The 12,308-nt window shown below is 41.0% G+C and overlaps 1 protein-coding gene across 1 annotated transcript; it reads left to right on the top strand.

Annotated features, from left to right (window-relative positions):
- LOC118082064 (p53 apoptosis effector related to PMP-22) lies at nucleotides 1–12,142 on the top strand. The gene is made up of 3 exons (XM_035108885.3): nucleotides 1–278; nucleotides 8,239–8,382; nucleotides 10,152–12,142. The coding sequence occupies exons 1-3, from the start codon at nucleotides 65–67 to the stop codon at nucleotides 10,373–10,375; spliced, it is 582 nt and encodes a 193-aa protein (XP_034964776.1). The 5' UTR covers nucleotides 1–64; the 3' UTR covers nucleotides 10,376–12,142.
- Nucleotides 12,143–12,308: the final 166 nt, after the last annotated feature.

Here is a 12,308-nt window from a genome sequence, read left to right as displayed (position 1 = left end):
GGCCCAGTCCAAGGGAGCTTCTCCTCCTCCTTCTCCTCTCCGCTTTTTTCCTCTTTTGCACAACATGGTTCGCTGCGGCTTGGCCTGCTGGAGGTGCCGGTGGCTCCTGCCCCTTCTCTTGGGCTTAGCTATCATCTTGGGCATCATCGCCTTGTCTGGCAGGGGGTGGCTCGAGTCTGCCGAAGAGCCTTATGTGCGCAAAGCCTCTCTCTGGTCGGACTGCCAGAAAACGAGCGAAAATGATTTGAACTGGGAGTGCAGATCCCTGATGGATTATAGTGAGTATCCGAAATCGGGGGCATGGGCTGGTTATGGGCCTCACAGGGACTGGAGTCACTGGACCCATCCATGCACAACCAGGCATTGAAATAACTGGGGAAGGGGAGGGGGTGGAATCTAAATTATCAGTTCCGGCTAAACTGGTGTCTGAAAATGCACCGGTAAGAGGCGCAGGATGCATTGTACAAAGGTCGCCTTTGCCAATGTTGCCTGCTGTTAAGGAAATGCTACTCGTCCCTGGGCCTGGAGTTGTGAGAAGCGTTGGCATATTTGTGGTTGTTAAACTAAAACTGTAACTATCCGATCCCGGTGGAAGAAAGTTTGGGACTTGGTGAGCCTGGGTCAGATGGAATAGGACTGGGCTGGCACTGAATTAGGCAACAGGGAGTGTTGCCTAAACTCTGCTAGGACCTGCGGGAGAGGCAGGGATAAGAATTAAAAAAAGCAACGCCTTACATGCTCTCAGATTGCTCAGTTAACTGTTTTGATGTGTAATGAGAACTAGACTTCAACAAAAGAAGAGGACATTATTCAATTACGCCAGTGCCTTGTACGATCATTCTCTTCACTTCAAAGGGCCTTGGATGAGGCCACACCTTTCACCCTATCAAATGCTATTTTGTTTAATTTTGAGAAGACTTGTCCCGCAGCATTGTTGCCTGCTTGTTTGAAGTGCACAAGATGTCCGTTGTGTGACAGGGATCCTCGCATGGCAGCTTCTGAGTTGCTTGGTGGCTCGACCTGTCGGAATAATTTTGGAACATGACTTTCCATATACCGGTACAGGTTTACTTCTGCTCTAAAATCAACACTTTCTCACAAAGTAGTGTATTACTCTTTCAAAGCATGTAAAAACGTTCAGAATTTTTATATGCTGACTGTGAACATGCTAATTAGTCTTGGGAAAAATGTAAAATTTAGCATTCAAGAAAAACAAGCTGCATTCTGTCAGCAGAATAGGCACAAATAGTAGGTAACAGTTATTCCTTTGGGTATAATGCAGTAAATGTCAGCCATATACATAGGCCGCAATCCAACTATATGTGTGACTGACGGAGGCCTTATGAGACTTTCTTCTTTGAATACCAGACTCTGCAGAGCTGTTTCTGATTCTTCAGATTGGGGGCATAGAAGGAAGTCATGCAAGAAGTTCAACTCTCACTGAACAAAAATAACTAAAACGAAATAAATCCAGATTTTACAGTCTTTGTAATACGTTATTGGGAGGGGGCGTTGTATGGTGCCCAGGAACTAATATAACAGTGAACACCTGGATTTTAGGAACAGAAAAACCTTATTGCTACTTAGCGTGGCCCTTAAAAGCAGGATCCTTACACGATTTTACCTTCCGCCCATTGAAAATGGCTGCTGTGGGAGAAGTGCAGGGGAAGGTGTCAATCCTTATAATGGAGTGAAAACAAGAAATGGTCTCTGTATTTGTGTTACTGCTGCACTTCTTTTGGGGGGTGCGGGAGGGGAAGCATGCCAGGAAACTAGGTAAAAGTAGACTGTTGCAACTCCCCACGCCAGCAGTAAAAAGGATATAATGACGTTGGGGTGTTTTACCAGGCTGCCATGACCCATACTCTGAGCCATACAATTGCTCCCTGCAATATGGGTATAATAATGATGGACTTTTCCCTGCATTGGCAGATACATTTTAAATTGCTTTTAGTGGACATTTTTAAATGTTTTACAAATTCAGCAGTGGCGTGTGGGGTGGAAAGCCCATTTTAGAAATATCTTAAATATAAAGCTGAGTTAGAAAGATCATGAATTGTTGTCTTCACAATTTGTTTTTGACTACTGTCAAGTCACAGCTATACTGAATCCCTAGATTTCTGAATTGTTGTCTAAGAGGCACAAATCACATATTCACCAGGCAAGACCAAAAAAAGCTTTAACAATGAACATCAGGAAACAGAACTCATTTTCATCACTTCATTCATTGCTTAAAAACACTGAATGGCCGCCCTCACTTCAGACGTCAAGGAGATAAAGAACTATACAACTTTTAGAAGACATCTGAAGGCAGCCCTGTATCAGGAAGTTTTTAATGTTTGATGCTTTATCATGTTGTATATATTCTGTAAGCTGCCTAGAGTGGCTGGGAAAACCCAGCCAGATGGGCAGGGTAATAATAATAATAATAACCATAATCCCGCCTCCATTTTTTTTCATCTTATCTTGGGTTGTAGAAGGAGTAGAGACTTGGCTTTTTAAAAATTAAATCTGGGATCATCTTTCACACCTACTGCCTCCTTACTGACACTCATGGGGAGTGGCAAGCCCTTGCCCTACCCTAAACATGTTCAGATGAAGGTCAGAACTCTACTTAGGGATGTGCAAACTATACATTTGTTGGCTCTCTGTACACAGTTGACGGTTGTAGACAAGCAACCATATCAATGCTAGAGAAGCATAGATAAGACCGCTCCTATTGTGCTGTTTTGTTGCTAAGTTAAAAATGGTCACAGCTGCACTTTGTCTCTACAGTATGCCATAACCCATCTGCTCAAGCAGACTACTGCAGATTTAATTGCAGCAGCTTATTTGTATGAGAGCCTCATTTATTTTAAGTTGCAAGCTGTACCTAAACGTATCTTGAGGCACTTTTCCACTTATGCTTAAAAAACTGTGCTGGGTTGGAACCTTTTATAGGGAGCTTACAGTTTGAATATTAAAAAAAAATCCTTCCAGTAGCACCTTAGAGACCAACTAAGTTTGTCATAGGTATGAGCTTTCGTGTGCATGCACACTTCTTCAGATACTGATATTAAATAAGTTCTTTTTAAAATAAAAACAAAAATGTTGATGATGCTGGATAAAGTATCATCTTAACTTGCTTCTTTTCTAAAGGAAGACATTTTTAGACTCTTTCATATACATTATTAGAGGCATGTGTGAAGATGTCCAGCTGCTGTTATGCTGCAACCAGACTAGATTTTCCCATTTCTCCTGCCATCACTTCCCAATTTACCCTGGGCCCTCCAGACTGGTGTTTTATTGTGGGTGCATCCTGCAACATGTTCTTGGCGTGTGTTCCACTCTAGTTTGTTCTGTGATGTGTCCCCACAAACTACCACATTATTGCTATCCAGAGGGGCTATAATGTAGCAAAAGTGGAACAAAAATAAACCAGAAGATGTGTGATATAAAAAGTTGCCAGATTTTACCAAGAAGTTACAGTATATGCACTGACTGGAAATGAAGCAGTGTAACCTTTACAGGCACAAGCAGTATTGAAAGCGGAATTGCATGTGATCCAGTTTGTACTCTTTAAAGTAGATAGCTCCCAAAACACAACTTGCTAGCAAGGTTCACCCACAGGGTTTGGAAGCTGTCAATTTTTCATAGGAAATATTATGTTGCGTTGGCACCTTTCAACAGGTCGGGAAGGCGGAAGTAAATGGTGAGAACTGGAAGATATTTCCAGTCTACTGGAACCTAGAGTAGACTAGAAGTATCTTCCAGTTTCTAGGTACGGAAAACTATGGGGTGGGAAGCAGTTCCTACCATGCGTAGTGAGGATGCTTAAAACATGACAGGTAGCTGCTATGAAATGAAGAAGTTAGGCTGTTGTGCCAGCCAGGTAGATTGGATTGTTAGAGAGACTGGTACGTATTCTCAGGTCATTTCCCTCAGCATATCTATTATGTACCGACTTAGAACATGTGTGGATTTTTTTTTAGAAATACTGCTTTCCAAATGAGGGTGGTGTGCTTCAAATTCGTTGGAACTGGATGGCAGTCAAATCTCTCTCCTCACTAAGATTGACTTGTCAGAATAAACAAGTTAGTTGGTAAGATTGCCGTAGAAACCTGCTGCTTGCCATTACATTTTCTTTGTTAAAATATGGCAACGAACGCCGTGTGAAGCAGTAGCACAGAAATTAGAATGGTGGTGGTGTGAGAGATTTCTGGTTGAACTCCTTCTCTGCTAGTGCTTCTTCCCCACCCTTCCCAAGTACTGTATAAAGAAGCTTAACTTCAAGAAAGAATGCTTGTTGTTACAAACCATCCTTGGCTGCAGCTTCATGATCAAGCTTGTACTTGCAGGTTGTGAGTGGAAAAGAGCCACACCCTCCATATGAAGGGGGAGGGGAAACCTCTGCTTGTAATGATTTCTAAATTGCCAGCGTCTTCACTCAGGTTTGTCTGAGAACCAAATTAGACTTAACTTTGGAATCATGAGTCTCTTTCCCCAGGGGAGCTTTTTGCATGGGGTACAGAAATGGGGAAGAAACCGGGCAAGTTTCTTTCCAATAATAATAATAATAATAATAATAATTAATAATAATAATAATAATAAATTTATTTATACCCCGTCCATCTGGCTAGGTTTCCCCAGCCACTCTGGGCGGCTTCCAACAAAATATTAAAATACAATGGTCTGTTAAACATTAAAAGCTTCCCTAAACTGGGCTGCCTTCAGATGTCTTCTAAAAGTTTGGCTGTACTGTATGGCTATATTTTCCCCTCAGAATTAACTCCCATCAATAGAAAAATATATATTTAGCTATTGTTCCCCTTGCAGCTGGGCAGGGCAACTCTAAACTGTGGTTAAGCATTATGTCAACAATATTAATCACAGTTAATACTTAAGAGTACCCCCTCTTAACCAGTTTGGTTAGCAAACCCTGATTAGGAAGGAGTAGAATCATAATGTTAACCATGGTTAGCACTTGCCTATTCAGGCATTATAAAGGTAAAGGGACCCCTGACCATTGGGTCCAGTCATGACTGACTCTGGGGTTGCAGCACTCATCTCACTTTATTGGCCGAGGGAACTGGCGTACAGCTTCCAAGTCATGTGGCCAGCATGACTAAGCCACTTCTGGCGAACCAGAGCAGCACACGGAAACGGCGTTTACCTTCCTGCCGGAGCGATACCTCTTTATCTACTTGCACTTTGACGTGCTTTCGAACTGCTAGGTTGGCAGGAGCTGGGACCGAGCAACGGGAGCTCACCCCATTGCAGGGATTTGAACCGCTGACCTATTCAGGCATTATAAGGTAAAGGGGCCTCTGACCATCAGGTCCAGTCGTGTCCAACTCTGGGGTTGCGGCACTCATCTCACTCTATAGGCCGAGGGAGCCGGCGTTTGTCTGCAGACAGCTTCCAGGTCATGTGGCCAGCATGACAAAGCTGCTTCTGGCGAACCAGAGCAGCACACGGAAATGCCATTTACCTTCTCGCCGGAGCGGTCCCTATTTATCTACTTGCACTTTCATGTGCTTTCGAACTGCTAGGTGGGCAGGAGCTGGGACCGAGCAACAGGAGCTCACCCCGTTGCAGGGATTCGAACCGCCGGTCCTTCTGATCAGCAAGCCCTAGACTCTGTGGTTTAACCCACAGCGCCACCTGGGTCCCTATATTCAGGCATTATACTCTTATGTAAATTCAGCACATGAAGAGGAGCAGGGCTGAGAAGGCCCTCTGCACCCTGCATCACCTGTGCCAGGTAATCATTTCTGTGGAGATGTCTGCTGGGAGACTGCTTTCTCATATGCAGCTGAATACTCGAAGGCTGACCTCTTGAGACCACAAGCGTATGTGAGGCACAGGCAGGGGAGTTTGTAGGTGACATGATGTGGCATGGGGCAATTCAGCACAGCCCCACTCCTGTCTGACATATTGAGTTTCCAGTGAAGCATGATGCTTCCTGAAGAGGGTTATTCAAGCCAAGGAAAGGTAGGGAAAATGTACAGAGGCAAAGGCATGTGATCATATAAAAATAAATGACTGAGCCCTGAATAGACATAGAGATTTTAGGAGTGGCTTGCTTGCTGGAATGATAATAATTATGTCTATTATTACTGTTGCGCCATCACTGTAACAATTATGATCAGGATCAAAGTTTAACAAGCCCAACTACTTGGGTGTTTTCATATTAGCTTTTCCAATCTCCCCAGGACCACAAACATACAGACACAGCATTCACAATCATTTGAGGTACAAAGAAGCTTTATAATTAAGAGTTTCCTGAATTATTGTGTGTGAAGCATCTTTATAGCTATAAACTGTTCTAATCAGTGGATTCATCATAGACCTACATAGCCGAACCTACTTTGTCCTCCTCTTATTTATTAAATAATTGCCTGTTACTAACCCTTGCGTCTGATTTAATTCTGAGACACAGCAGGAAGAACGCAGGATTATTTAAGGACTGCTCAAGCTGATGGCCATGGTTAAAGCACTGAAACTCGAGGCAAGCTGTGGGATCAGTCACTTCCTCTCTCCACCTCTTTTTAGTTTATATCTTTCCCTTCCAGATTTAACAATGGTTAAGGGTTATATCATCCTTAGAGACAATTTGGAACAAATGCAATTAAGCGGTATGCCTTTAAAGATGTGTGAACAGAAATGTGCAACACAAGCTAAGAGGTGCTCTCCTATGCCATCCAATTGCTTAGAAGCCTATTTTGGCATTAAGCAGTATATAGATAACAATGATAATCCATATGTAATAATAATACTTGGTTTAGCATAATAGGATTGAGTCTTGGGCTTGAACACTACCTTCTCTTCCTCTGGCACACCTTTGTGAGGGTTTTAGAAGCTGTCACTTCCAGTTTGGGCTAACTGCAGCTTGTTCTGATACCCAAACCTGGACAAACTGCAGTTAATTTTAACTGTGATTAGTGGAAACAAGCCAACTTCAAACCGTTGCTTATGAAGTTGGCTTGTCCTTATTAAATGCATGTCAGATTAACCACACTTTAGGGTTCAGACATAATGCTAAACTGTGGTGTAGCCTTATGTATAAGCTGGGCATTATACGACCTTTTTTGTGCCCTCTACATTTAGATAGGGTGTATGTGGTGTTAGGGGAGGAATAGTTCCTATGGTGGGAACGTACCTTTATCTGTGGAACTTGCTTCTAAGTCCATGGGCACAGAAATGTACATGCAGGCCTGTATTAAAGCTTGCAGCTCTAATTTAAGGAAGCCGGCTGGATCTAGACTCATTTCTTGACATGTGCATTTTCTGTCTCATTAAAACTGAACAGCTTCAAATCTGGGACTTTCAATGCAATTAAGGTTTTTTTGGCTGCTACATTATTACTGAATCCATACATTCCTTCTCTTAATACCTTTTGATAAAATGATAGAATGTTATTACCACTGGCCTCCAGTGTCATGTAAATCCATTGTCTCACATGCTTAGGCTGTGTTCACGTTACCAGCTTAAAGCACAGCTAAGTCATCCTTTTTTCTCAATTTCTGGCTGTCTTAGACAGGGTATATGCAACACTGGATGGACCTAGATAGTTAAGCAGGGCCCAGAGAAGCAACATAATGTACAATAATGATATGATGCTGATGGAGGATAAGGCTATGAGTAATGATGACTGCATGTTATCTCTTTGATCGGAGGCAGTGTGATCAAAGTGAATCTGAATACCAGTTGCTGCAGGAGGGCGTTGGTGCAAGAGGGCTGTTGCCATTATGTCCTGCTTGCGGCCTTTCCATAGGTTGGTCGATGTGAAGAAACAGGATTCTGGGCTATATATCAGTATAGACAGGCAGCAACCATTTTACAGGTGTCTGATTGATGTATGGTCACACACACACTCATTGCTGCTGATCCACGGGCTGGGGCAGGCTTTTGCATGCTCTGCCGATGCACATGGGGGTCAAGAATGAAACCCCCACACAAAATGGTTGCTGCTTGTATATAAATCCAACAGGATTCGTGTCCTCCTTCCTTCTCTAAAAAATAATAATAATGATGTTGTGCATTCTATTCACAGTTGTGTTACCTTGGAGCTGCATTCAAATTTTGCAAAATTCAAGTCAGCTTTAAGGACAGGGTCTTAGTAAACAGGAAAGGGGGAAAGACCAGAAGAAAATGTGAAATATGTGCTCTGCATGCATCACTAAGCTCTAAATTCATATATATGTGTGTGTGTATAATAGCCTCTCTTTTTCTCCCCCTCTTTATTTTAAATCATAGGTTGGGGAAGAGCTTCTGCTGCTACATATCTTGTTGGCTTTGTCATCCTCTGCATCTGTTTCTGCCTAGCAGTCATAGCCTTTTCCATTGATATACTACGGTTCAACTTTGTTCGAGGCATTGGAGGTTTGCTCTTCGTCGTTGGTAAGACTGCATCTAAGAGAAACCAATTTTAAATGCTGAGCTTACACTCAATACATTGTGACTTTCCTTAGATTTATTTTCCAGAATCTCCTTGGTCCTGGAGAAAAATTTGTTCTCATTTCAAAAACTAATCAGTAGTGACTATGTTTGTGTTAGTCTAGAAGTAATCAAGGTTGTAATATATAGGGATGCATATTTGAGATTTGTAACATCACACACACACACACACACACACACACACACGTTTTAAGGCACCAAACTCCCATCAGCATTTAGGTTAATTTTGATTACAACCTCTGTTAGTCTCAGATTCTGACCTATAGAGCTCCTCTGTAGGAGAACCATTTTCCATGTTGGGTGAAATAGGGACTACTTTCCCCCGCACCAAATCCATCTTGACCAGCCGCCAATAAAGACTGTGAACAACTGCTACACAAGTACATAATGCTACAGTTTCTGTGATTGTTGCAATTGCAGAAGTAGCAGCAGAGATAATTTTTGTAACTTGTTTTCACTGCAGATTCACACGCTGCCTAGGTCTAGTTACAGAAAAGGCACCTGCCTGCAAAACATAGTGGCTGCTTTAACTAAATGCCTTGGATGCAAATGTACTTGAAACTGAAAGTAAAAGTTTTTGGTCTTTGGCCTGGAGGAGCAAGCAAGGAGGGTGAATAGATAAACCCCAGGCTCATGCATGCCTTAATAAACCATTGCTTACTGTTACAGCCAAACTGGATCATTATGTACTTTAGCAGTCAAATGTCGTTGTTTCTAGGAACTAAATTATCTTGATTTTCAGTGGCAGATACGTCTTATATGTGTTTTAAGGTATTAGCGTTGAGGTGACTCAAGACATGCGTGTTCACAGGATGACTTGCATGCCAGGCTGAAGCCGCTGCTAGCACCCTTAAACACAGGTCCTGCTTTAGGAATGCTTGCTATGCAAAATTCACTTATCTGAACACAAGGAATTAGTACCCAAACCTTGCTATGTGCACCACAGATTCCTGGGGTCAGAAATGCATTAGAAATGTCCCCATAGTAATCAATGCACATTGCTGACTCGCTATGCGAATGGAAATCATGGACACATTATATGAATGCTCGCTTAACAAACAATTTTCAGGGAATGAATTGTGTTCCTAAAGCAGGAAATGCATGTACATTACATGACATTGCTTGAGATGCAGCACCCTCAAGTGGAGGCAGCTGACATATTTTCCTGTTTTTGTACACCCCCATTATTCCTTCTTCCTTTTTATATTGCAACATATAGGGGGTTTGTGTGTGGATAAATTCACAGTTATGTGAAGAATTTCCACGACTGCTAGGAACTTCAGGCACTACTGTGGAAACTTATTGACGCTGCAAACCCATACCAGTTCCTAGTATCCTAGAAAGAATCCTGGCAACTGTAGTATTGAGGTGCTAAGAATGCTCTATTACAGAACCCAAACATTTCCCCAGGTTCTCTTGGAAGGGGGAATGACTGTTAAAACCATTTTGAGTCTGTGGTGTTGATAAGCTAATTGTGTCCAGTTTGCAAGACAATTACTGAGTTGAACATTCTTTATTTCATCTGCTCAGAAATAACACATAGTTAATGATTCTGGAATGCCCAGCGTGAGGGTGCTGCAACCAGTCTGTAATTGTAGGAGTAACTGATGAAACATTTAACAGGAATACAGTTAGCTCCAAATAAGTTCCTTAGTACAAAAGGTTATTAATTCAACTCCTAATTCGTTTTTCTTCACTTTATTTCCATTCAGCTGCTTTCCAAATTATAGGTCTGGTCATCTATCCAGTGATGTTTGTGGAGGACATTCAATTGACGGGAAGCAACATGTTCAGCTGGGCTTATGGCTTTGGTTGGGCAAGCACGGTGATTGTGATAGGCTGTGCCTTCTTTTTCTGCTGCCTCCCCAACTGGGAAGATGAAGTCCTGGGCAACATCAAACCCTACCCCATCTACAGCAGTGGCGAACGCGTTTGATACAGAGTTAGTAGGAAAGATTGCTTTCAGTAAAGAAAACTACAGTATATCGTTTCTGGCTTGTGGGAAGGAGCATGCTTATATCACCCTGTTTTCATTTGACATAGAATTCCTAGCTTTGTCTAATAATTAAGCCAAATTTCACAGTTCGTTTTTAGTCTTGTATCCATTTTGAGATCTGGCAGCTGCTGTTTTTACAAGGAATAAAGAATAAATTGCATTTTGATGGTTAATACAAGTTTCCTTTTAATAACCTCATAAGAAAGTAAGATGTGTCTCTGTGTGGTTTGTTTCTATGTTTTGATATTTCACTGAGTAAATTCTTTTTACACTTTAAGACCAGCATAGCCCTTAGAATCGAGGTTTGCAGGATCCTTATCCAGTAATGTCAGGCTGATGTGGATTTTAGAAGAAAAAAACTAACAGCAAGATAGTGTCTTATGAGAATGCTTTGGAAAAGTGCAGAATAAGTATTTATACATTTAGCACACAATCTTTTAAGCTAAGCAAAGTTTCAGTGAGTCTTGCACCAGAAGGAGTGCTTAAGAGTTTCAGCCAGTATGACTACTGAGCTCACATAGTTACTACTTACTCCACAGTAAATTCAAGTGCAAGGATTGCAACATTTTGTATGCACAAGTATAATGCATGCTGGCATTCTGTAGGTTTTCAAATTAATTGCATCAATCTCCTCCCACCCCATGTCAATCAATCTCCAAACACTGTAAAATATTTTGTATGTTTTACATTTCTCAGTTGTGAATTAAGGGTGAAAGAAAGCTTTAGAGCTGCATTTCTATCCCTACCCCCAATATCTAATATAATTTTATCCATGCTAAATGGGACCTCCCCGTAAATATTTATATAAGAGTTTTGAAATACCATTTTGATACAAATAAATTGCATAAACTAACGTGCTCTAGCAGAAGTAATGGTAGTAGTAATAAAAAATGTGTGCCAGCTTCCAGTCTTACCCTCCAAAGGCCCTATGGCAGAAAAATCACAACAGGGATACCATATCCATGAAATGAGAACTGTAGCTTTCCCAGAGATGTCTAAAAGCTGGATTTACAAAGCTAGCCATAATCGCATGATAAGAGATAAGATGGGCAATTATCAAGCAGTGAGATAGTATATTGCAGGTTTTTAAATCTATGGTGATGCTCCTCCATATTCGATCACATCTAGGAGAGTTAAGCATGCTCTTAGCAGTACAATCCTATAACTCTTTACTCTGAAGTAAGCCCATTGAGTTACTGACAATAGAATTGCAACCTGGGGTTCCCAAACTAAAATTAGTGCGACTTAAAAGTGTTTCAATTTGGGTTCTGTAACTTGGATGATGACAAATATTTTTAGGTTTTCAAAGTGTCCAGATTTTAAATGCTGTATGCAGGACAGGATTAAAGTGGTACTATTTTGAACACAATATATATTTTTTTTATTAAAAAAAGATTATTATGACTGGAAACCTTGATTGGAATATGTGTACACTTTCATATACTTAAAATGTTTTGTAAATGTATAAAACCTATGTTTACCATGACAGCCATCATGCTTTAAAGTATATTACTAAGAAGAGTTTGGAATATCAGTTTTATACCTTTTTACAGGGGTTTTTGTATTTGCAGAGATGTATATTGCAATTTATAACTTCAGACATGGCTGTTTGATGTATTTTGTAATTCTCATTGTCCAAACGAATCCATCCACTGTTGAATAATTTGCTTAATAAAAAAGAAAAATAAGTTCTCAAGAAAAAACTAATGCACTCTGAAATGTGATTGCTGCCTCACCATACGTATGTTACCAGTAAATCGCAAAACATAGCAACACACAACCAAAATATACAAAAGTTTAAAGTTTGAAATATTTGCTGTTTTTTAAATAAATGGTTGTACTTATTGTCAAACATTGCAAAACATCAAAATAG

This window comes from Zootoca vivipara, chromosome 3 (assembly GCF_965207765.1).
Source record: "Zootoca vivipara chromosome 3, rZooViv2.hap1.1, whole genome shotgun sequence".
In the NCBI taxonomy this organism is placed as follows: Eukaryota; Metazoa; Chordata; class Lepidosauria; order Squamata; family Lacertidae; genus Zootoca; species Zootoca vivipara.
This window is presented reverse-complemented; position numbering and strand designations above follow the sequence as displayed.

Bases quoted from the DNA above. Each gene is read 5' to 3' on its own strand.
- LOC118082064 (XM_035108885.3), top strand. From the start codon at position 65: ATGGTTCGCTGCGGCTTGGCCTGCTGGAGGTGCCGGTGGCTCCTGCCC. The intron at 279-8,238 runs GTGAGTATCCGA...TTTAAATCATAG, and splicing joins CAGATCCCTGATGGATTATA to GTTGGGGAAGAGCTTCTGCT. The intron at 8,383-10,151 runs GTAAGACTGCAT...ATTTCCATTCAG, and splicing joins AGGTTTGCTCTTCGTCGTTG to CTGCTTTCCAAATTATAGGT.